Raw genomic sequence first — 25556 nt, 5'->3', positions numbered from 1 at the left:
CCCCACTCACTCGGTGATCTCCTCGGTGACAGTGTGCTCCACCTGCAGGCGGGAGTTGACCTCGATGAAGTAGTGTTTGCCGTGTTTGTCCACCAGGAACTCCACGGTGCCCGCGTTCTCGTAGCCCACCTGCGGGACGGCCGTGTCAGTGGGGCCGACCGCCACTTGGGCTCAGCCACAGCCATCGGGCCGCTTCCGTAAGGAACAGACCGCCACGCGCCCTGCCCCAACGGAGGGCGCAACCAGTCTTGCCCCCGGAGAGGGCGCTCGCAGCCCCCACAGCCCACGGCCGGGCCCCTGCCTGGACGGCTTCCCGGGGCCCCGGCCCGGGCCTCTGATGGCTGCACCTGGCTTGTCTGGGGCACGACGTCATGAGCTGCCACCGGCCCCGGCCTCGGTCCCCTCTCCCTGGAGGACAGGCCCCACCACACCTACCCCAGCCTCTGCTGGACCTTCTCATTCTCGGAGGGTTCCTAGAAAGTTCCCCCTGCTCTACTCACCACCACCTCTGGCCAGGACCCATAGAGGTGTCCTCTGAGAGGAACCAACAGTGAGGATTCTAAGGCAACATTCAACCCTCACTGCAGTCTCACTCTGGTCCTAGCAGGACCACAGAATAGACGACAGTCCGCTCCTCAAGTCGGTTACAGAGTGACACACGTGGCCTAAGCCAATAAATTAGACCCAACTCCAGGTAAGATTCCTCCTCCTACAAAATAACCCAAATGTCAACTCCAAATCAGATCCTGACCAAGCCTATTAACTGCGGCTGAGACCTCTGCCCGGCGCTGACCCTGCCTCTCAGCCGGGGAAGGTCCCGGAATCATCTGCTGCCCAGGAGGTCTGAGAGAGCACAGTTCTAGAAAGACAGCAGGACCCGGGCCCACCCTGTCCGCTAGGGAAGGCAGATCTGAGCAGAGGCTCTCCCTCAGAGCGCCGGGAAGGGGCGGTAAGGGTGCGGACTAGGTGCCTGAACCCGGAGAGGGGGTGGGCTCAGGAGGGCCCAGGCCTTGCCACGACCACGACAGGTGCTCTCTGGGCAGGCCGGCGACAGGTCACTGCTGGGGGAGCCAGCTGCCATCTCCTGTCTCCATGGCCAGCCGAGCAGAGACTGGCGCAGGAGGACCTGAGGACTCAGTGGGGGGCAATAAATGTGATGCGGGGAACAGTCGAGAACAAAGGAGAAGAAATGCCTTAGCAATGTTTCTTATCTGAACAGAATGCACTGGACCCCACTCCTTTCGTTCCGGGTGAGTCGGCGCCACGCAGAGGCTCCGTCTGTGCACAGGGAGCGGCCAGTGGCCTCTTTCCCTCCCTTTTCTCAGCCTTCCTGGATCCCAGGCTTGGTCTCTGGGCCTGGCACCTCTGCTCTCACACAGCGAGGGTCCCAAGGACCCCGAGTCAGCCCTTTCTCCTCCCAAACAGTCCCCACCCCGCCCTCCTGGAGCCAGTCACGCAGCCTCCCCGCTCCCTGGCAGGCTGTCCACCTCCAGACAGGGCCCCTGGCAAGAGGCCTAAGCTGGCGGAGCCAGAGGGAGCCACTAGAACGGTCTATCCACGTGACAGACCATCCCCGAAGGGCCCTGCCCTTCACCTGCTTAGCAAGTTTGACGGAGTCACTGGTGAGCCTCGTCCGAAGCTGGGGGTCCAGGTGGGCAGCGGGGGCTATCTCCACCACCTTCTGATGCCGCCGCTGGATGGAACAGTCTCGCTCGTACAGGTGCAGAATGTTTCCGTACTGGTCTCCTACAGTGAAAGGGAGACTCAGCTTCTCCAGGGATCTGAACACCCACCAACCGCCGTATGACTACGGGGCCAGTTGACGCCCACTCCCAGCAGTCCGGGCAGCCGGGACAGAAACCTCCACCGCCAAGGCCCGGGCCCTGACCGGTGCGGCCTCCACAGCCTGCCTTCCTGCGGGAGGGGCTTCCCGAGGGACGGCTCCTGGAGATCAGCCGCCCTGAGCCCGGAAAGCGCCCAGGGACGCCCCCACTCACCCAGGATCTGCACCTCGATGTGGCGTGGCTTCTCGATGAACTTCTCCACGAACAGCGCCCCGTTCCCAAAGGCGGCCAGAGCCTCTGAGTAGGCCCGGTTGTAGTTCTCCTCCAGCTCCTGAGAGGGCAAGCGGAGCTCGGTCTCTCCCTCTGCAGGACCCCCGCCCGCTCCTGAACCCCAGGTCTGCTCTGTGGGTGGTTTCACAGGCCAGCTGGGCTTCCGCTCACCTCATAGCTGTGCACGACCCTCATGCCGCGCCCCCCGCCCCCATAGGCGGCCTTGAAGATAATGGGGAAGCCGTAGGTGTTGGAGAACTCATGGGCCTCGTGCAGGGAGGTGATGGGGGCATCTGTGCCAGGGACCACGGGGACACCTGTTGGGAGACAGGCACGTGGGTCCTCTGTAACAGGCTGGAATCCTGCCCAAACCCGCCACCCACTCCTCGGACAGCCCCTCTCGAGCCATGCGGCCCCCAGAGGCCTGTCCGCCCCACGCACCTGCGGCAATGGCGATGGCCCGGGCCTCTACCTTGTCTCCCATCTTGCGGACCACCTCAGGGCTTGGCCCAATGAAGCGGACCCCGGCATCCTGGCAGGCTTGGGCAAAGTCTGCGCGCTCCGACAGGAACCCGTAGCCAGGGTGCACGGCATCGACATTGTTTTCCTAGGGGCACGAGCAGTCAGAGGAAGGCAGCAACTCTCCAATTCCTTCCCACAGGCCGAGAACCACAGCGTGGCTCGCACACCTCCCCCCCACCGCGCTTGGCCCATCCATCGATCCATCCACGCCTTCATTTAGCCATTCCCCTACACACAGACACTTACTGGGGGCCGGTCTGGGGGCCAGGCCCAGCACGCAGGCCCAGCCCTGCTCACCTTGGCCACTTTGATGATGTCTGGGATGTGGAGATAGGCCTGCACTGGGGCGAGGCCGCGGCCAATGAGGTAGGCTTCGTCTGCTTTCTGTCGGTGCATCTGGCCTGTGTCCTGCTCCGAGTACACAGCCACAGTGCGGATACCCAGCTCCGTGCAGGCCCGGAACACACGGATGGCGATCTCGCCTTGGAGGGAAGGGGCAATAGACAAGCCACTAGATTCCTGGGTCCTTACAGAAGCAGAAGCAGGGCGGGGAGCTGGTGTGCAGGGCCGAGGCAGCACAGGAACACTAAGGCTGGGTTGGACACAGGGCTCCTCTTGCTGGCCCCAAGGGCACTCACCTCTGTTGGCCACCATAACTTTCTTGATGGGCTTGTACTCCAAGCGCCGGACATTTGGGGAGGCAGCAGGGGCGGTGGAGGTTCGGCGGATACCCAGGAGCCTCAGGCCCCCACGGATGGTTTGGAACTTCAGCATCTGGGAAGTCAGAGCAGGATTAGAACGGCTTTGGCAAGGAGGGTCCCCCAAGAAGAGTGAGGGTCCGGCTCTGGCCCTGCAGCGGCCCCACGCAAAATCCAGCAACCTCCCCTCTCCCCCTCCCTCAATTCCTGGCCAAACCCAATATTTCCTGGAGGGCTAACGGCGTGTAGGGAATCAAGCAGTCAAACCAGAACTCAAGCTCACCGGAGCATTCTGGTAACTTAGACAACTTCACACTCTTAAAGCAATCCTGTGTGTGCGCGGTGTGTGCTGGTCAGAGGGCCCAGCGGCCTGGGTTTTAGAACCTCCCCGTGCCACACTAGCTCATGTCCCTCCACTGGGGTTCTGCCTGGCCAGGTCACGAGGGTAACGACAGATTGACCTGCACGGATGCACCATCCCAGGAAGCAAAGCCTCCGCTCAAACTTCAGGAGGGCGACTTGGTCACACGGTGACAGAGCCTCCTTTTCTACGTGGCTCCTCGAAGAGCACTGAACCTCAGGTTTCCCCCCGCCCCACCATCTCCCATCGTGGACCCACTAGCAGCCTGACCCTCTGAGACCCGTTTCACATAACTGGCCCTCTGGGAGGGGCACTCTTTCCGGGGGGGGGGGGGGGGGGGCCCTGCCAGAGCCCACCACCCTGGCAGAGAGCACGGCCCTCACCTCGTCCTGGGCACCGAATGCCACTCCACTCGGGGCGGCTGGCAGATCTGGGTGGGGACAAGGGCCCCACAGAAAGAGTCCAAACCACCACACAGGTCAAAAAGTCAAAAGAGGCAAAAAAGCTCTTGCTTCTTTAGGACAAGCCCAGTGACAGAGTGAACAGGAACGGTCCAGAGACCAGGAGCAGTTTCACCACAGACAGAAGAGAACAGCGAGCGGCCACTTCACCTATTAAATCAGCGACAGTGCTGAAAACACTGGGACTCAGTGCTGGCAAGGCCTGTGGGAGACAGACCTGCGAGGTGAGGGCTGGGTGTGCAGCAGCTCCTGGAAAGCTCCCTGGAAATCCCATCACGAGCCTTTGAAATATTTATGCCCCTTGGGCCGGTGGTCACCATTCTAAGAATCCAACCCAAGGAAACGTTCTAAAATGGGAACCAAGGTGGATGCAGAAAGATGTTCAAAACAGTGTTATTTACAACAGCAAATAATCAGAGGCCACTCAGAGATCCAACACTACGGCACCTACACGGACCCTCTGTAACGATTAAAGATGACTGACTGTCCGCACCGCTCCGAGAACAAGGGGAATGCCTGTGACACAATGTGATGCTCTGGCAATTAGAAGGGTAAATAGTATGATTTCATGACGCTTTGTTTAGGCGAGGAAATAACCGGAAGGAGCGCTGTCAGAAGCACGTGAGTCACCCCCACGTTCTAGAACTGGTGCGGTGTTGTTCTCTTCCTTATGCTTCTCCAGACAGTCTGTGTCTTCTCCACTGGGGGGATGTCATTTCCAATGAGCACAACACAGACATATATGGAAGGGACTGGAAGATCTCTACGGAAAAAGGCTAAGTGCGCCGGCTCCGTCGTCCCCCGGGGGCTGGTGAAGACTCCGGTCTATCCTGCGGACGGCACGTGTGCGTGAGGCTGGGCGCCCTCCCCCCACAGTGGGGCCACCTCACCTGCCTCACCCCGTGTCCCAGGGGAGCCGCTGGGTCTTCCTCACCTGTCCACAGGTGTGCAGCCTCATAGCTGGTGCCAGGGCACCAGGATTCTCAAACTTCCAGAAGTTTCAGCTATTTCCGGGGAGGCCCATGTTTTTCTCCCACCTGGGTGGGTTTGTTCCTGCTGTCACTCAGGCACCTACCCCGTCTTGGCTATGAACAGCCCCTCATACTCCCACTCCCTTTCCCAGCTACAGAAAAGGATCCCGGAGGCTGTGCAGAGGGCGGGCACAAGCGCCTCCCAGTCCACAGCGAGGCAAAGAGGGAGCCTGAAACACCCACGCAGGCCTCAGAGCACCCCCGCCCCCCACGTCTGTCCTCACAGACACTGCTGCCCGGCTTCCCTGGCAATACGACCTTCCCTACCAAGAGCTGGGCTCGGGCCGGGGCGCGAGCCTCCAAATACCCCGAACCCGTGTCCAAGCAGATCAGGCCCTGGGGCGCAGGAGAGCGCCTAGAGGTTCACAGAGAGGACCGATCAGGGTCCTCTCCCCAAAGCCAGAGCGGTGGGGAAAGGGGCGGAGAGAGCGGGTGCCTCGAGTCACAGGCCCGGGTCTGCTCCCAGCCGGGCCTGCCTGAGCTGTGAGATCTGGGGACCCGAGGCCCCATTTCCTTGTCTGTGAGCTAGCACCAACCCCCCAACCTCGGCGGGTCATCCTGGGGACCCGGAGCATGGAGCAATTGCTGGGCCACTAGCACTTTCCTCCCAGAAGAGCAAAGGCGCACGGAGAAGCTCTGTCTCCAGGGGGCCCCCCTCAGCAGCGGGCACCGGGGGTCGGGGGTCGCGGAGAACCTCCCCGCAGCACTCACCCTGCACCAGCGAGGCACCCAAGCCACTTCTGCCCAGGGAGGCTGTGGGCGACTGGCTGCTCCGCTTGAGGCCACCGTACTGGGTTACAGTGTCCAGGCACGAGAGTTCTGAAAGCCCACGTGGTAGCCAAGACTGAAATCAGGGGAAGAGGTGCCCACAGTGGCTCCGGGGCCTGGAGCCAGGAGAGGCAGGGAGGTTGGGTCATGAACACAGCAGGTGATTCACAGCCTGCAGCCCACTCCCTTGACCCCTGGGACCAGGGAAGACTCCAAGGGACGTGATGTGAGGCAGGACACCAGCCAGCAGAAGGACAGCAGAGAGCCTGGCCGGCCGGGACTGACTTGAAACCTGCTGCCACTTGAGGTTAAAGGCACAGAAACATCAGGGAGTGGGCCGAGCGGGGTCCGGGGAGGCTAGCAGGGAGCGGCTCATGTGCCTGACAGAGGACAGAGGTCACGCTGCTCCTGGAAGCCCAGACAGAGCCCAGAAGCTCCACGCATAGTGGAGTCACACACGACCCTGACCTGCTCCCCATCCCCTCCCGCCAGCGCCACTGCCGGGCTCCTAGGAGGACACAGGGACCAACGGAAATGTCCTCTCGTTCCCAGCACATGTGCACCCTTCTTAGAACAGGGCTCACCCAGCATCCTGCCTCGTCCCTTGTCAAATCCTCTGCTCCTCCTAGACCCGAAACCCAGAGGTTGGGGGGTCAGCTGCCCGGTGTCTCCTAAGGCCTTTCCAGAATCAACTACAGCTGGAGAAAACGGGCAGGACAGGAGCGGGCTGCCTCACAGAGCCCTCTCCTCCGGGAAGCAGGACATCCGTGAGTTGCGTGTGACGAGTCCGCTCGGGTGTGTTGAGCTTGTGGGTTCTGGAATGGGCCAAAGGGGGGCCCTGCGCGGGCGGACGCCGCTGCTGCCTGCATCGCGCCCCCTCTCCCTACCTGGGGTGGGGGGCGCCCCTGTGCAGTGCTTTTTTTTGGCGGGGGCGGTGGGCGTGGAGGCAGGAAGCCACACTGTCGGGGAGGCACCTGGCCAGACACAGGGGTAGAAGCAGAGCCCCGAGGTGGGAGTGGAGGCAGCGGGAGGCCGCCGGGCACCACGCTGCCCTCCCACAGCCCTCCCAGAGGGGCTGCCTCTGGCATTCAGTGGGGCCCCGCACTCAGGGTGGAGTGGAGTGGCCTGAGCGCCAGCCTCTCCCCACAGGGGCGCTTTCCCAGAAACAGCGTCCGGAGCGCGGGCCTCCCCCAGACCCTGTTCCAGGCGACATCCTTCGCACCCTCACACCGGGGCGGAGAACAGCCCGACGTGCGGGTCGCAGGTGAGTGCTGCGGGGCCGGTCCCAGGCTCCCACCATGGGTTTTTGGTGGGTGGATGGCAACCAAGAAATCCTCAAACTCACTGGCAGTTTGGCTAAGAATCTCGCTTAAAGGCTCCAAGGGCTTCGTTAACCAAACCTGGCATCTTGGAAAGCCCTGGAACCTTTGGGCCAGGGAGGCTGCTGTCCCGGGAGGACAGCCTCGCCAGCTGGATCTCCTCAGGAGAGGCAGCTCGATGCTGCCCGAGCGCAGCGGGCCTCTGATTACCCGCCCCAGGCACGCCACGTCACCCTGCTCCACGCTGGGGACACACATGCGCCACGGCTCCTTCCCTGACCTCGGCAACGGTCAGGGAAGAAACAGGTACAGAAAAGCAACCATGGTCACCCGCAGATCCCTTAGCCTGGTTTTCTCTCCAGAGAGCTGGCAGCCCCCGAGAGGCCCGTTTGCTATTTCCTACACATGCCAGCTGACAGGTCGCTTTCCTTGGCCTCGGGTTGCGCATTCGAGCCTGGGAATAAGACGGCTTTGACTCTCACTCGGGACGTGTAAACAATGGCCTGGCAGCGAGCGGGAGGCCCAGGCAAGCAGGGCGGGTCTCCGGCAGCTGCTCTCTCCCCACAGCCTCCCTGCACGACCCCACACTTCCTACCTCCGTGGGCAGGATTTCTCCGACAGGAGACCAAGCAGCTCAGCGTTCTCCTTGCAGAAGGCAGGGATAACAATCCAGTCAGGAAGGGACCTGTGGAAGGAGGAAGGGGACCGACCCCTTCTGCCCAGCCTCGATGATCTGCCCACTCGGCTTCGAGGACACGCGGCACTCCCCAGGCTCTGCCCGCACGCCAGGCCGGGGCTGGCCGGCGGGACCCGCGCTGACTGCACGCCAGCAGGGCCTGTCCTCTCTACCAGGTACCGCACGGGACGAGACCTGACTCCGGCAACTCTCTACGGTGCCCATCATGCCCTTGGACAGACAAGGAACCACATCCCAGGTGACCCAGCAGGGCTGGGTTTGAGCCCAGCGTGGCTGCTGCCTCCAGAGCGGGAGCTCTCCTCCACCAGGACACACGGAGTCATCCCCAACTAAAGGAGTAAGCTGTGGCTTTCATTGAAAGCAGATCACGATGGGCGCCTGGAAACCAAAGCTGCCCGAACCCCGGCCTGAACTTCCAGCAGGGCCGCTAGAGGCCTCTGCAGGCCCCACCTGAGAGCAGGCGGACAGTGCCAGAAACCCCGTGTCCCCTGTAAGCCAGGGCAGCTTCAGTTTCTCCAATAAGCCATCAAAATGTCACTGGAAGTGCCACCACTTCAGACCTCAACTACATCTCCCAGGCTGCCTCTTGCAAGCAGGAGCAGCACCAGATTCTGCCAGGCCATCGTCGTCCACGTTTTGGTCCACACGGTAGGCCACTGCACTCGGGGTGGGTGTGCCCTCAGCCAGAGGAGCCCTGCTGGGACCAGGGGAGGGCAGTCACCCTCGTGGTGTAGCCAGGCGTCAGGAACCAGAACGCCCCTTCAAGGATGTGTCCTGCTTCCATCCTCAACAGTCCTCCCGCAGCATCTCCGGCAGCCTCGGAGGGCAGCGGTGGGCAGGCGCACACTGGAAGGGGAAGCCACGGCCCTGTTTCGGGGCTGCCTGGCTGATGGTGGTTTCGGAGACCCCCAGGCTGGGCTCCCGTCGCCTGTTCCCAAGCCCCTCGGCACGTCCGTGTCGGAGGCGTGTAGGAGGGCAGCTGGAGGGGGTGAAACGGGCTCAGAAACCGGCCCCAGGAATCTCCAAATGAACAAACAAGACTCCCATACATCTACTGCTCCGACCCTCCCAGCGCTGGCAGCCCCACCAGGCTCCAGCCCTGGCCCCCAGCCGGCCTCGGCAGGGCCAGCAAAAGCAGGTCAAAAGCAGAGGAAAGGAGTTCTTGGCAGAGGACTGCGGCCGTGCCAAAAGCCAGCCTCTGATGCGTGGGGCTGCTCCCGGCGAGCTTTCTCTCCAGGCAGCTCTGTGCTGTCCTAAACGTGTCCATCGGGGGCCCCAGGGCTGGCGGCCAATGGGGACAGATGAAAGGAAAGGACTGAGCCAGTATCAAAGCACCCAAGAGAGGCTTGATTAAGGCTGAGATGTCTGGGTAGGGGGAGCCGAACGGAGGACACGAAACAATGAAGGTGACAGACGAAGAAGAAAGGGGAGCAAGACTACAAAGTCCGCGACGGGCGTGGAAACAGCACGTGGCCTGGAGCAGCGCAGCAGGCTCCTACCCTGAGCGCTGTGGTTCAGAGCCTCACCAGCATGGCTCCAGGGGCCCTTGATTGAAGGCGGCAGGGAGAGGGGAGGAGGGCGGGACAGCCACCCTGGGCCCAACCGTGCTGCGTGGGCTGCCGGGATACGGAGGCGGGGGATGGAGCAGGCTGGGAGAGAGGAGGCGAGCCCGGGGCCTGGGTGTGCAGGGCGGTGGCTGGGAAGGCCAGGGACCAGGACGGGGCAACTGGCACCGCAGTGGCCACCCTGAGCCAGCCTCTTTCAAGGACAGGGCGACCTGCAGGTCAAACACTGCCCCCTGGTGCAAAAGGAGAGCTACTGCCGACCAGCGCACACCTGCCAGGACAGTGTCACGAGGCCGGTCACCCCCAGGGCTCCACATCCTTCAGGACTCACTCAGAAGACCTTCCTGGACATCCCGCCTCGAGCTCTACACCCTCCCTGGAAAATCTCTGTCACTGCCCTTCCCACACCCCACTGACTTCCTGTCTATGGAGGATGTCCGTGAGGTCATGTCTGCCCTTGGAAAGGAGCACTTCATGTAACGATTCGTGGACCCATCTCAGGAGACACTGAGGAGCCTCCGTTTATTTTGTCCTTCACCATCTCCTAAGTGCTCTGTACCGTGCCTGACGCCGTGATTAAACGTCTGGGGAACGAATGGATGAATGAACAAAGGAATGAATGCTCCAGATCACACAAATTTCCAGAAATATACCCCACTGAGACCAAGAGTCATGGCCCTCCTCGGAGCAGCACACAGACGCTGCACACAGATGAGAGCCCAAAGTACTGACAAGGAAGTTAACTGAATGGGCAAAGTCAGCAAAAAGCACCGGCCCGAGTGAAAGCCAGGAGCCGGGAGAGCTGAGTAAGGTGACCAGCATTAAAGTCTTCGTTCTGGACAGTGGCTGGATGGTGGCTATGCAGGGGGACAGACCCCAGAGGGCAGCAGGCGTGTGAGTGGGCCAGGAAGAAGCTCCCCGACCCCTTCATAGCACACCACCCCGGCAGAAGGGTCATGGAAGATCGCCTCCCCAGTCGCTCACCCAGTTCACCCCAGTCCCAACATGTCAGGGAAGTGGATGCCAGTATATGGGCTGAACCGTGTTCCCCAAGGTCGTCTATGGAAGTTCCAACCCCAGGACCTCAGAACGTGAACTTAATTGAAACTGCAAGGTATTCAGTGAAAATGAGGCCCTTAGGGGTCCCTAATACAACATGCATGCTGTCCTTACAAAAAGGGGAAATTTGGAACCAGAGAAAGACAAACACAGAGAGCAGATCATGTGAAGACACACAGGAAGAAGAGGGTCACATGTCCAGAGAGATTCATCTAGAAGGATTGCTGGAAAGTACCAGAAGCCAGGAGAGAAGGAAGGATCCTCCCCTACAGCTTTTGGAGGAAACAAGGCCCTGCCAACACCTTGACTTTAGACTCGTGGCCTCTAGAAGTGATAATAAATCTCGGGGCGCCTGGGTGGCTCAGTGGGTTAAAGCCTCTGCCTTCGGCCCAGGTCATGATCCCACGGTCCTGGGATCGAGCCCCGCATCGGGCTCTCTGCTCAGCAGGGAGCCTGCTTCCCTTCCTCTCTCTGCCTGCCTCTCTGCCTACCTGTGATCTCTGTCTGTCAAATAAATAAATAAAATCTTTTAAAAATAAATCTCTGTTATGAGTTTCGGGGACTTCACTATGGCAGGCCTAGGAAATTAACAGACTAGGTTCCCCACTAATGACCATTACCTTCAGAGACCCTATAACCAAGGACCAGGACCAGGGGAGACACAGGCTGGGAAAATGTCCCTTTCTTTCACCTGCTCATGCTGGCACAGGCCACAGCAGGGCCTTCAGAGCACAGCTATTTAGGATTGTGATCAGTGTCCCCTCCCGGGAAAGCCGAGTGGGAGGCCGTGACCATGGGCAGCGCCAGCGCCAGCACCAGCACACAGCCGCACGGAGAGCGGGCAGCAGCAGGACAACCTCCTGAAGGACACCAGGGCCGTCTCTTCAAGGCCAAACCCTCAAGGCCGAGGAAGAGGTGCCCACGGTCTGGGATGGGGCAGCTGGAGCAAAGGCACAAGAGGAGCAGCCCGGGGTCGTGCACTGAGGCCAGAGGCAGGAGCAAACGTGCTGCGTAGGCCGGGGCCCCGCACCGGAACTCTGACACCCGGTCGCGAGCTCGCTGGCACAGCACGGGCTGGGGCCGCAGCTCCCAGGGCAGGAGGTCCCAGCCCAGAAACCAGGCAGGCGAGAAGAGACCGGCAGGACCCCCTGGCCATTCTGAGGAAGCTGGATTTGAGAAGGAAAGACCAGAAGGCGGAATGCATGTTCCAGTTTAGGGAAGAGACGAGAACCAGGAAACACGGCAGTTCTGCCAGCACCTCTCGGATGCGGGGCAGCGTGGCTTTTCGTGGCTCCTGCCCGAAAAGCAGGGACGAATGGCACGGTGACGTCCAGTTAAAGAACACAGAAGTGGCTGCAGGTATAGAGCAGCGAGGAAGAGCAACGTGTGCAGGCCCCCGTGAGGGCCACGTGGTCCTGAGTCCCCTGTGGTCATGCGCCAGGTCCTCCAAACCCTCCCCACGACAGTTCCCTGCACCCTGAGAGCTCAGGTCTAGAGCCGCAGGAGGTGAAACCCAGACAGACCAGATGGTGCTACCCCTGAACCCAGGCCCTAGAGAGGCTCCACCCGGGGGGACAAGTGACAGAGCCCAGTTCGAGCCCAGGAACCAGGGAAGGGTGGCCAGGCAGGACAGGGACGCCAAACACCCCTCAGCTTCCACCAGGCAGCCCCGGGCTGATGGGCAGGCAGCACGACAAGGACTCCTCTCTAGGAAGCCACCAGCCCAGGGAAGAGCCACAGTGACCAGTAGGTGCCGGGGGAAGTGGCTGCCTCAGTCTCCCCTCTGAGGCCAGAGATGAGCAGCCCTAAGGGTCCTGCCCCACCCAGGTTCCAACCCACGTCCCCGTCAGTCTTCAGCAGGAACAGACAGCCAAGATCACCAGCTACTTGAGGCAGTCACCCCAAATTCACCAAAACAAATGGGGAATAAAAAACGGAGAACTCTGAGGAGAAGAGTAACATGGAGAGCAGATAGTTAGGAAAAAAAAAAAAAAAAAACAACTGTAATTAATCTCAGAGAAGTAAGAGAAGCTATCGCATTGAAAGGCGGCAGCTATTTTAAAGGCAACGAGAAAGAGCTCTAGGAAATTAAAAATAGAGTTGCAGACACTTTTAACCATAATAAATGGAAGAATGAGAAGACAGTTGAGGACATCGCCCAGAGAGCAGAACAGGAAGACTGGCACACGGCAGTCCCGGGGCTGGGGACGGGCCCTCCGGCGGCGGTGGCGAGGGCGCTTGGAGATGCCAGCATGATGCCATGAGTCCCACCTGGCAAGGGAGCCGGGCGGGACCCACCAGCTTCCTGCGCGAGTTTTCTGGCACAACCATCACAAACCACCCCAGACGCGGCAGCCTGAAGCAACAAGGATCTGCGCCCTCCCCGTGGCGGAGGCCAGAAGTTCCAAATCAGCTGCATGAGCCCAAAGCGAGCCATGCTCCCCCCAGACTCCCCCCAGAGTCTCAGAAGGGGGTGTCCTACCCCACAGGCCCCTGCCTATGGCACCTATGACACCTCGGGTTGTGGCCACATCCCTCCGGTCCTGGCCTGTGTGGGCACTCAGCCTTCCCTGGCATGTATCATCTCCCGCCTCTCTCTTTCGAGGACACACGTGACAGCATTAATGGGTCCCTAGATAATCTGGGGCCATCGCCCCATGTCAAGGTCCTTCCCTTCATCACCTGCACAAAAACCCTTTTGCCACTGACAGGTTCCACGGATGCGAATCCAGAAACCTTCAGGGCCGGCATCCAGGCTGCTATGCTTCCAAAATGGAGAACGAGAAGGTGGTCACGTAACAGTTAACAGGGACACTGAGCCAGAAGCTACTTCCGAGGGAAGATGTCCTCCAACCTAGAACTCTCCACCCGGTTAGACTACCAATCACGTGCAGGGGCAAAACAGACATGGTGTCGGGTACACCCAGCCAAGGCAAGCTTACTGCCCAGGAGCTGGTTTGCCTGGGAAGCTCCCGGTGAAGGGGCATCAAGACCAGAGAGTAAATAACCCGAGATGAACACGGAGATGGCACCGGAGATGCGAGCGAGCGCTCAGAAAGATGGTGACCGGGAACCCCTGCCCGGACAACTGCGGAAACCAGAAGGGCCGGGGGGGAGAGTCCAGGAGACAGAGGGGAAGGGGGCAGTAAGTCAACGACAGAAGAGGCTACCACGCCCGACGTCCCCGAAAAAACGGAGAGGAGGGCAGCGTGCGACTGACGGATGAGGAACGGGGCCAACAGTAGCTCGAAGAAGCTGCCGTACAAGAGAAGCTTGTACGAGAAAACTGTACAAGAAGCTGTACAAGGAAATGTTGCCACATATGCACGAGGGGTTCTCAAGTGTGAGTATTTTCTTGATTTTAATATGTACAAACTGAAAATGTACTTAAACCAAAACGGTTTCCTAACCGGGGAAGTGCGTGCAGGAGGGGGGCTGGGGCAGAGGTAAAAGCGAATGAATTCTTGCACAGCAGAATGCACGGCCTGGGCAGCAGCTAGGAGTGAAGGGTTTGTCTCTGAGGAGACAATCAGGGAGGGCAGGCCGGACAGGGACGGAAGGAGTTTTGGAGCCTCATGACACAATTTGACCTCCCAAGTGTCCGCATGAATCACTTCGATAACATTACAGTTCAAGTTCACAAAATGAAAAGCGCATCCCACGAACAGCGCAGTTTCTCCTGCTTTTCTTCCAGTCCCATCCCCCAGCTCTCTCCTCCTCCCCTGATCCCCAGGGGCCAGCACAGGCCAGTCTCTGGGGGGTGCTGCTCCCCCTTTGTCGATTTTACACTGATCAGACAGATGTGTACCCAGGCCATATACCTGTGTTTTAATTTTTCCATAAATGATACACTATCATTGTTTAACTCACTCTTTTCACCCAATGTATTTGGAATCTATCCACATTGTTACAAGTCGATCTAGCTCATTAATTTTAATGAGCTGTATAATAGTATACAGACTACAGCTCAACCATGCTCAAATGAGAGACACAGACCAGAGGTGGCCTCCAATTTTAGCGATTAAAAACTGTGATGTGGGGCGCAGGGGGTGCTCAGTGGGTTAAGCCTCTGACTTCAGCTCAGGTCATGATCTCAGGGTCCTGAGTCCCACAACAGGCCCTCTGCTCGGTGGGGAGCCTGCTTCCCCCATCTCTCTCTGCCTGCCTCTCTGCCTGCTTGTGATCTCTCTGTCAGATAAATAAAATCTTTAAAAAATATATTAAAAAATGAATAACCTTGAACTCATATACAAAATGTGTCGGAATTTCTCCAGGGCCTACATGTAGAATTGGAACTTCTGTCTCAGACAGCAGGCACATTTTACCTTTTTTTTTTAAAGAGAGAGCCAGAGAGCCAGAGAGAGAGAGAGAGAACAGCAGGCACATTTTACCTTTTTTTTTTAAGAGAGAGACAGAGAGAGAGAGAGAGAGAACAGCAGGCACATTTTACCTTTTTTTTTTTTAAAGAGAGAGACAGACAGAGAGAGAGAGAGAGAGAGAGAGAGAGTGTGTGTGTGTGTGTGCGCGCGCGTGCCTGTGTGTATACAAGTCGCGGTGGGAGGGATGGGGGGTGCAGGGGCAGAGGGAGAGAGAGACTCCCAGGCAGGCCCCATACTCAGTGCAGAGCCCGATACTGAGCCCGATCTCATGACCTGAGCCAAAATCAAGACTTAGAAACTCAACTGACTGAGCCACCCAGGTGCCCCCGGCAGGCACATTTTCAACATCAATACTGCCTAACAGCTCTCTAAGGCAGCTGTCCTGGTAACTCATGCAGCCACCAGAAGCACAACAGAATTTCTATTTCCCCACATCCCTGCTCACTCTTCTGTCAGACTTTGATTTTTGTCAGTCTCATGGGCAGAAAGTCATTTCTCTGATTATTGGTAAAATTGGATATTTTCTTAAGATTACTGAGATTGTTTTTAGGTTTTCTCTTTGATGAATTTGCCCCTTTTTCTACTAGATTGGTTGTCTTCTTTTTACTAAGTGTAATAAGTCCTTAAATATTCTAAATAGGAACCATTCTCCATTAGATACCTGGAAGGCATCTTCCTGCCTGACAAAGTAGGTTGTGAGTCCGAGGAAGAGCAGCGGGAGAGGAAGCGGGGAGGGCAGTAGGAGACCGAAGCAAGCCCAGGCGGGTCTCCCCGGTACAAGTGAAAAGACTGACCAGAAGTCCATAGAGAAGGCCTTCCTCCCCCGAGACAAAAGTACCGACATTCTCTGGGACAGTCCCAGCAGAAACATGCCAGCGCCTGGCCACAGGCAGCTACAATATGTAGCTGGTTGGGACCCAGTGTCAGCTAATGCACTGCCCGGGCCAAGGTGTGAAATGGCCGGTAGATCTTACGCTCTGGCTCTCCGGGCTGAGAAGCCCAGACATCACGTTCCAGGAGGCACAACTGGAAGACAGTGGCCCACAGAAGAAAAGTCTGCAGATGGCAGGGCACCCCGCGCACATGCAAACTCCTGGTTAGCAGCAGCTGTTGCGGTGAGCCCAGGCCGCATCACAGATGACTGATACTTGAGTTTAAAAATAACGTCTGGCCAGTCAGATCAGCAAAAGATACAGATGAGACAGAGCAGTGGCATCTCCCTCTGAGGGGGTCTTAAAAGAATTTAGACAGTTTTCCGAAAGAGTCGGTTTAGATCAAGTGACTCTTCTGGAATAGCAAAATAGGAAACTGATTGTATGAGACTTCTTGAGTTTCTGTTATGCTTATCCTTGGAGAATGGGGAAGCAAAAGCAGTTTTCTACCCGTGTTTTGGCATATTCCTACAAAACAGTATTTTAATATTCTTTCTTTAGAGGAACAAAAGCAAAATTTACACCTTAGGAGTTCCGGTGTTAAGAATGTTGTTCTCTACAGCGTACGGTGGATCAGAGACCTGCGGCCCTCAGCGCAGCCGGGCCAGAGAACCACCAACAGCAAGACCGGGCCCTTCGATCTCCTCCCGACTGTGTTCTCAACCACCATAAAACTAGCTGAGGGTGGCCATTTGGTTAAGATCTGATTTTTAGATAAATAAAAAAATTTATCTGAAATAAATATTTCAGGTAAAGATTCAGATAAATTCAGATCTGATTTCAGATAAATTTTTCAAAGTGTGAGTATATCCCATGCACTATGTAGGGTATATTACAAAGTTATTTGCTGTTTATCCAAAGTTAAATTTAACTAGGCAGCCTATTTTGTCTGTATTTTACCCCAACAAGCCAGTGGTGCTGGGGGCCCGCTGAGTGTGAGAGGAAAGAAACCTGTGAGGGAAATTCTCAGACGCGAGCGCAGCAGACAGGGAAGACCCTGCTTACAGTCCCGGGGTCCCACTGCCCGGGGTTCACATCAGGGCTCCACCGAGCCCACGGACTCTGGACAAGTTGCTTAACCTCTGTCATCTTCATCGTAGTGACAGCAACAGCACATAGGGTTGTTGCAAAGACAACCACGAGTTAGTTCATGCTTGTGAAGCCCTCGGCTCAGCGCCTGGCACAAAGCAGCTTTCGTTGTAACTGTCAGCTTCTCGTGTTAGAAGCTGGACGGCGGGGCTGGCCCTGCTTCTGATGGAGAGAGGTGGCGGGGGAAGGCCTGGAAGGGAGGGCCAGAGGACAGCTGAGGTCCAGTCGAGGCTGGGCTGTGCCATGAAGCATTGCTTATTGTGAGGACACTCTGAAGCACGCCTCGACCCCAACAAGACAATCTAAGAAACAGGGTCCGCCTGCCCAGCCCATCACGTCATCGGGGACCCACCTGAGCCACACGCAGCGGATGCGGCTGCTCCCACCCGCTCCCACCGGCTCCCTGACTCTGCACCTGCCCCACTCCAGGTTCTGTGGCATCTCACTGGGAGCCGACGCTCGGCCACACTGGGCAGATGTAGACCGCAGAAACTGGCAAACTTGGCGATCAGGGCCCTTTCCCCACCTCTGGGACAGGCCCAGACGGAGCACCAGAGAGCCTAGCCGACCGCCGCCGTGTTGCAGAGACTGGGGGCGGGGTGTGGGGGGTGAATGGCACCCCTTCTCCATTTTCTCCTTTGGCTACAGAATCCAAATAAAGAGGCCTCTGTCTCCATTGTAAAAGCCTGACATACAAGTGCTTAATTCAGTTAAAACATGAGGGTGAGCCGAGGAAGAAATGAATCTGGCACGTTCTGAGTCTTCCCGCAGCTCAGAACCCATCCCGCGACACCAATTAACCTGTGAGAATATCAACCTAAAGATTCTTTTGATAATCTCATTTAACAACATGATAATTATTGTTTTGTTTTCTAAGGGATGGATTTCTTTGTTCATATCCTTGACACCATGTCCCCCCCAATCCCCCCGCCCGCCACGCCCCCCCTTAAACAACATAGGCATTTGCAAATTGAAGTGCGAGGATTTAAAATAACAGCTGTTGGATGGACATGTCCAATGTCTGTTCTAAAACAGAACTTAGGGGGCGCCTGGGTGGCTCAGTGGTTAAGCCGCTGCCTTCGGCTCAGGTCATGATCTCAGGGTCCTGGGATCGAGTCCCGCATCGGGCTCTCTGCTCAGCAGGGAGCCTGCTTCCTCCTCTCTCTCTCTCTCTCTCTGCCTGCCTCTCTGCCTACTTTTGATTTCTCTCTGTCAAAAAAAAAAAAAAAAAACACAGAACTTAGCCCTCCCTCCTCACCCTCTTCCTGCTCCCCCAAATAACACCCCAAAACCCAAGCCCCACACTTCTTCCTGTCTTCCGTCTCCCCAGGAACTAGGGTTTAAACTGGGGTCCTCCTTCCTTTCGCTGCTTTGAACACACCCTAGACTATGGCCTTCGTGTTACTTCGACTAGTGCAAAACCCTCCTCACCATAACCAGCCATGACCCTCGGCTGGATTCAGCTACGGATCCGTGCTACGTACGCCTGGTAGTTAGCGCCCCCGACCGAGGCCTTATTTCACTCCCCTCCAACCCCCACGCCACTACCTGCAGGTCAGCTCTCCCCCCACCCCCGCAGGCCCTCTCCTATCACCAGCACCACCTCCTTTCCATCCTCACTACCCATGGTCTTCAGCCTCCCGAATCTTCTAACTCCAGCCAAACTGCCTCCTTCTTGTTCCCAAAGAACCCGAGCACTCCCCATCTCCCTGGGAGCACGTCTTCCCCGGAACTCCCCCACTGACCACCCTTCTCCTTGTGCTGATCCGTGCAAAGCCTGCTTGTGGCATCTCATTTTCCTTTCTCTTAAAATTCCACCAAAACCCAAGTGAAGAATTTTTTGTTTTTATAAAGCTCTATACCTCAGTGACAGGGAGACCAGGAGAGTAGACCACAGCCAAGCAACTGTGGAAGCCGGAAGACAGTTCTCAAAAACTGGCCTCGAGGCCTCTCTTGGGTGGCGGGGAAGGCTGCCCACATGCAGCCGTCTCTTCCACAGAATCCACGAAAGCCTAGGGAACCGTGGCCCCGGGGCCCCTGGGCCTGGGATGAACTGTTCCTCGTGTGGCTGTAGACCATCCCCCTCCTGGCCTCTCCCAAAGAACAGATGTTTACTCTCTGGAGATGGCAAAGCTCTGGGTCTATACTGGGGGACAGGAGGCCCAGCTGAAGGCCTGGTTACCTTGTCAAAAATGGTGGAGGAATGTTAAGTAAGCCTACGCATCCTGCCCCGTACCCCACTCGGCTCTCACAACACAGCAGCCTGCCCTTCCCCTCCTCGGAGACCTGACCCAACTCAAGAGGGAAGACCTCAGGATATGACACTGAGGTTCCCAACAAAGGACACGCACGTCACCTTCTGTGCAGCTCAGAAACCAGGCAGCTTGCAGCCCCTGATGAGGACAGATGCCCTCAAGGGTAGAGACCAAAAGAAAGCAGCAGAAAAAAGCAACTGGGAGAAAACAGCCTGGGCAAGGAAAAAAAGACAAACACACATTAGCATCCTCTGAGACGTATGGAAAGCCCACAATACCAGCGAATCAACAGGCTGTGCACATACTGTCCAAGGCCCATTCAGAGAGCAGACAGAGCCCTTGGAAATTAAAAATATGATGGGGGAAACGAATGAATCCACAGAAGGGCTGGAAGACAAGGTAGGGAGACCTCCTAGAAATGGAAGCAGAAAGACAAAAAACGAAAACGGGCCCGAGAGTGAAGAGAATCTGGGGGCTGTCCAAGGGCCCCGAGAGCTGAGTGACAGGAGTCTCAGATAGAGAGAGCACAGAAAAACAAAGGGGTTACAGTAAATTCTAGAAACTCCCTCAAGAGAAGCACATTTCCACACGGAAGGGCGCACCCGGAGCCAACAAGACGGACGAACCCACACCCACACCAGGCACGTTGTGAAATTTCAGGTCTTGTGAGTTTTCCGAAAAGGGGGGAAAGGACACAAAGAATCAGACATCGATGAGGTCTGCATTTCTCAACAGCAACTCGGGGGCCAAAGAGTACAAAGCAATCCTTTCAAAACTGCAAAGGAAAAAGTTCAAACCTGAAACCCCTCATCCAGTTAAACTACCAATGCCCTATACAGGTAAAATAGAAACAGGCCGCCGTGCCTGAGCTCCCCCGCACCTGGCACTCCTTCTCAGGAAGCTACCTGGACAAGCCCCACCAAAAGGAGACGGCGGACAGGCCAGAAAGGGGGCAGGAGCTGTAGAGAGAGGTGGCATGCCAGGTAAGGCAAGGACCAGGCAGGATCCTCTCCACGGGCACCCCTCTCTCCAGGGGACCTGAAGGAAAGCAGAGCCAGCGTTCCTACTGATGGGACCCACGGGGAGCCTGTCTGAACACAACTGGGAGGAAGGGCGGTGGCATAAATGACACCTTAGCCCGAGCCTTCTGTCCCCAGGCACCAGCAGGGGAAGAAGTCCAACCTGTGCCACCAGCAGGACTCCGCTACAGAGACATACGTTTGCTTCTATGCATGTAGAATATTCATAGACGGACACTCGAGGGGCGGGTAACAGCAGGTGCCTTTGCAGAAGAGATGTGAGGAAAAAGTCTATCTTGAACCATTTACCCTTTTGACTTTACATCACAGGGCTGAATATTCAAAACATAAGTAAATACAGGGCACCTGGCTGGTTCAGTTGGTTAATTAAGCGTCTGCGCCTGCTTTCTGCACAGGTCATGATCCCAGGGGCCTGGGACTGGGACTGAGTCCCTCACGGGCTCCCCGCTCAGCAGGTATTTGCTTCTCCCTCTGCCCTCGACCACCCCGCTCCCGGCCCTCTCAATCCCCCGACCTCTCAGAAAAAAAAAAAAAAAAAAATGTAAATACAATATATGACAAGGGGATCTTCCCACTCTCGAGGCCCCTCCCACAGGGAGCCTCCCTTGGTTTCCCAACCATGGCCCAGAGCCTGTCAGGTGTCTGGTGTCCTCTTCCTGCCTGCCTCTCCCTGGGTGCTAGGTAGCTGGTGCTGGCTGAGGGCGGACCTCAAGCTCTCTGTGGTCACATCTCACTCATCTTTGAACCTGCCCCAGGAACTCTGCAGGGGAAGTTTAATTTTCTGCCTACTGGATGCCAGGTCCCTTCTAGTTTGCTTAATTCCTACCACAATCCCAGGAGTTCAACCCTGACTTTACTGATAAGAAAAAATCATCCTCAGGAGGGCCCACAGAGAGAAGCCAACTCAAGAATCACCAAGCCCGTCCAAATCCAGACCCCCTGTTTTTCACGAGCCTACCTAGTTTGATGCCTGGTTCACAGAAGAGTTCCAGAACCATTTCACCAAACCAAAATGCAAACTGGGTTGGAAATAAAATTTTCCACGGGGTCTTCCCATGCTCTGAGACCCAGAAAAGGAGGCGGAGGGTGCTCCGTGGCAGGCAGCACCTCTGCCCCGCCAGCAGCAGTTTCCTCATGAAGTCACAGACTTGGCCTATGGGATCACCGCCCGGGGCCAGGTCTGTGTGGGTTTTGTTAAACAGCATTATTGAGGTCAAATTCACAAACCAGACAGTTCGCACACTGAAGTACAATTCAGTGGTGTTTCGTCTATGGAGTCGTCTATCCGTCACCACAATCCGTTCCAGAGCACGTCCATACCGCTTAGCTGTCCTGTCCGCCAAGTCCCAGCTCACTAAGCTAAGGTTCTCTCTGTCTCTGTCTCTCTCTCTCTCTCTGTTTGCCCATTCGGGATGTTTCATATAAAGGAATAAGAAGGTCCTTCGTGTCTGGCTTCTTTCACTCAGCAAAAGGTGCTCGAGGTTCCTCCACATCAAAGCAGGGGCCAGATTGTCAGTCCCTTTCACTGCCAAGTACTGCCCCCTGCAGAGACAGACCGCATCTTACCCGGTCTCAGGCAGGTGGACATCCGGTGGATGTTCCTACGCGCTGGCTGTTAGGAACAGCGCTGCTGTGAGCACGTGTGTGCGGGATTCTGGGTGCACACGTGTTTCATCTCTCAGCTCGGGACAGGCAGCTGGAGTCTATGGGGACTCTATGTTGAACTGCTTGAGGGACTGCCGGACTGTTTCCCACAGCAGCGGCTCCATCTTAGAGCCCACCAGCTCCCCCACATCCTCGCCAACCCTTCTAACTGTCTTTTTGAGCAGCTGCCCTAGAAGGGACGAAGTGGCATCTCATCGTCATTTTGACTTACATTTCCCTGATGCTAATGATGTTGAGTGTACTTTCACATGCTTACTAGCCATCTGTCTATCTTCTTCGGAAAAAATGTCTATTCAGATCCCTTGTCCATTTTTATTTTTTTTTAAGACTTTATTTGTTTGATGGGACGCCTGGGTGGCTCAGTTGGTTAAGCAGCTGCCTTCGGCTCAGGTCATGATCCCAGCGTCCTGGGATCGAGTCCCACATCGGGCTCCTTGCTCAGCAGGGAACCTGCTTCTCCCTCTGCCTCTGCCTGCCATTCTGTCTGCCTGTTCTCGCTCTCTCCCCCTCTCTTTCTCTTTCTCTGATAAATAAATAAAATCTTTAAAAAAAAAAAAAAAGACTTTATTTGTTTGAGAGAGAGAGAGTACACATGCATGAGCACAAGTGTGTGTCTGCGGGTGCGGGGGAGGCAGACACGCAGAATTCCTGCTGAGCACAGGGCTGGATCCCAGGACCTGAGATCATGACCTGAGCCAAATTCAGGTGCTTAACCGCCTGAGCCACCCAGGCGTCCCTCCCTTGTCCATTTTTAAGCTGGATTATTTGTCTTTTTACTGCTGAGTTGTAAGAGTTCTTTATATATTCTAGATACAAGTTCTAGAAAGAAATTCCCTATAAGATTTGCAAAAATTTTCTCCCATTCTTTGCGTTGCCTTTTTGCTTTCTTGACAGTGTCCTTTGCTGCACAGTTTTCAATACTGATGAAGTCTGACTGATCTATTTTCTTTTACTGCTTGCGCTTTTGCTATTGTAGCTAAGAAACCGCTACCTACCCCAACCTCACGAAGATTTACGATTGTGTTTCCTTCTGAAAGTTTTATGGTTTTAGCTCTTGCATTCAGGTATTTGATCCATTTTGATCTCTGACTGTGGGAAAAGGCAGGTGTCCAATTTCATTCTTTGGCATGAGGACATCCAGCTGTTCCAGCGCCATTAAGCTGTCTTGGCACCCTTGTCACAAACCAATTGACCGTAAGTGTGAGGATTTATTTCTGTGCTCTCAATTCCATTCCGTTCATCTCTATGTCTGTCGTTATGCCAACACCATACTGTCTTGATTACTGTAGCTTTGTACAAAGTTCTGAGTCAGAAAGTGTGAGTCCTCCAACTGAGTACTTTCCCAAGATTCTTCTGGTTGTCTGCTTCCCTTGCACTCCCATGTGGAGTCTAGGATCATCTTGCCAGTTTTTGCAACTAAAGGCAGCGGACATTGTAAAAGACCCTGCACTGAATCTGTGGGTCACTGGAGGGGGAGGGTACTGTCCTTGTAACAGGATTAATTCTGATCCATGAAGATGGGGAGTCCATTTATTTATTTAATTAAGAATTAAATAAATTCTTAAAAAAGAAAAAATGAGAAAAAATTCTTAAATTTTTTTTCAGCAATGTTTTAAGCTGTTGTCAGTTTTACATTTCTCTCATTAAATTTTTTTCTTAAGAATTTTATTCTTATTCTTCTTGATGCTGTTCTACATGAATCTTTTCATTTTCTATTTGTTCACTGCTACTGTATAGAAATAGTTGATTTCTGTATATTGATTTTATGTCCTGCAACCCTGCTGAACGCTTTTATTCCTTCATTTTAATAAGTTTTTAGTGGATTCTTTAAGCTTTCCTATATAAGATCATGTCCGCTGCAAATATACATCCGCTTCTTTTTTTCCAATCTGTATGCCTTTCATTTCATTATCTCTCCTAATTGCCCTTGATAACCAAATTTGAAACTGGTGACTAATTTTGAATGGGAGATAGCCCGTCCCAGAAAGCAGCAGCTGCTCTGATGCACAGGAAGCCAGAGCCCTCATTCCTCTGCTTGTCACGCTTGTTAAGTGGATGTTTCCACAGAGATTTGGCCTTTAGGAGAAGCTTCCTGGTTGGTCACTCTCTGCTCTGCGCCCAGGGAATCTGAGACCTGTGAAAGGGCTCCCCCCCCTTTTTCAGCCTGGTTTCCAGTACGTTCAGCCACCGGGAGGCACAAACAGGAGAGAGCATGGGTCTATCTTCCCCACTCTCTACAGGCTTAGGTGCGATAGGCCTGGCCGGGGGTGCTTCCTGCCACTATGACAGTCCCGGCTGGGCGTTCCCCCCTCCACGCTGCCAATCCTCCCTGGAGTCTAGAGAAAGCACTGTTTCCTCTCCCAATGGGAAGTAATGGCTTCCCACTGCTGCCCATTCTGGGTGCCTCAACGTCCCTGGTTTGGCGCCTGACTTGCTTGGCCTGATTAATTCAGTTTCTCAGAATCGGTGTGTGACATCAGCCATTCCTAGCAACCTTTACCACTACTATGCTAGACACCAACCCCCAGACATCCCCTTGGAAGGGACAGAACCTGGCTCACTAGAAAACCTGGTTCTCTGGGTAAACAGATCACTGAAGTGTCTAGTCCATAAGCCAAGGACAGGAAATTCAAAGGCAAAGTGCTTCAGTTCCTAGCAGGAAGAAAGTAAACCACCACCCTGACAGGGTAAGACCTTGACTGTGGCCACTGCTACTTGCTCCCTTCATTCTGGACTCCGGGAAAACACAGGTCAGCAGCCCCCTGATCTGACTTTCACCCTCTGCTTTGGAATCTGAGCACAAAACCTGCACGAGAGGCTTTTCCCAGATGGAGTTGTAGGCACCACTATTGCTGGTTTCATCCGCATGACCAAAGCCGCGTGGCAAAGTGTCAGAGCCACTGATGACATCTGCCTGGGCTGCTCCTGGGTGCCAGTCACCGCAGTAAGCGCTGCACACCACCCCATTCAATCGTCCAAACCCTTGTCTGGCGGGCGTTACAGCCCCAGCTTTGTAAGTAAGGACACGGAGACTCGCGATAACTAGCTAGGCCCTGGCTTCAAAGCCGAAAGGCGCCGTACTCCGGTGTGCCCGTCACCCCACACCGTGCCTCACTCTGGGCGCTAAGTCCCAGGAGCCGCCCGCGGATCGCAGCCTTACCAGCCACCTTACCCGTTACCCCTCTCTCCCTTCCCTGCCTGTCAACCTCCAACTAGCCTCAACCACCACACCTGCCACCTGCCCAGGCCACAGCTGGGTACCACTCCATCGATGTGGAAGAGTGGGAGGAGCCCAGCTGAGCATCCTGCTGAGAGGAGCAGGACCTTCCCTGAGACTGTTCTGGAGCTCTGCAGAAGTGACCAGAGGCTCCCGCTGGCCTTTACCCTGGCGTCCCCTGCAAAGGGAGAGCAGGCGCCTGCCAGGAGCTCCGCAGCTCCAACCCTTCGCCTCCCCACAGGCTCTGACTTGTCAAGACTCACTTTCCCGCGCCCTTCGATAGCAGGGGGCGTGTTCTGATAGCAGGGGGCATGTTCTTTTGAACTGAAGAGCTTCTCCTCCACCTTGAGGAGTTCGATTGACAGTTCCCTGAGAACTTTGGGCTTCCTGGGAGACCCCCTAGAGACCTGAGTAGGAACTGAATTACGCAAGTCCCAGGCGACA

The 25556-nt window shown here is 55.9% G+C and overlaps 1 protein-coding gene across 4 annotated transcripts in view; it reads right to left on the bottom strand.

Annotated features, from left to right (window-relative positions):
- The window catches only part of PC (pyruvate carboxylase), a 94010-nt gene that overhangs the window by 19697 nt on the left and 48757 nt on the right, over positions 1-25556 (bottom strand). For 3 of the 4 annotated variants that reach the window (XM_059400464.1, XM_059400474.1, XM_059400493.1), the window contains 7 exons: positions 3215-3350; positions 2874-3058; positions 2496-2661; positions 2226-2371; positions 1998-2115; positions 1595-1746; positions 11-129 (listed from right to left, as the gene is read on the bottom strand). In XM_059400464.1, coding sequence (XP_059256447.1) covers positions 11-129; positions 1595-1746; positions 1998-2115; positions 2226-2371; positions 2496-2661; positions 2874-3058; positions 3215-3350 — 1022 coding nt within the window. Of the gene's footprint in view, positions 1-10; positions 130-1594; positions 1747-1997; positions 2116-2225; positions 2372-2495; positions 2662-2873; positions 3059-3214; positions 3351-5838; positions 5920-25556 lie in introns of those variants that run through there. The other variant, XM_059400484.1, reaches the window with a different exon arrangement.

This window comes from Mustela nigripes, chromosome 1 (assembly GCF_022355385.1).
Source record: "Mustela nigripes isolate SB6536 chromosome 1, MUSNIG.SB6536, whole genome shotgun sequence".
NCBI lineage: Eukaryota > Metazoa > Chordata > Mammalia > Carnivora > Mustelidae > Mustela > Mustela nigripes.
The sequence above is the reverse complement of the archived record's forward strand: the minus strand, read 5'-3'. Positions and strand labels throughout refer to the sequence as shown.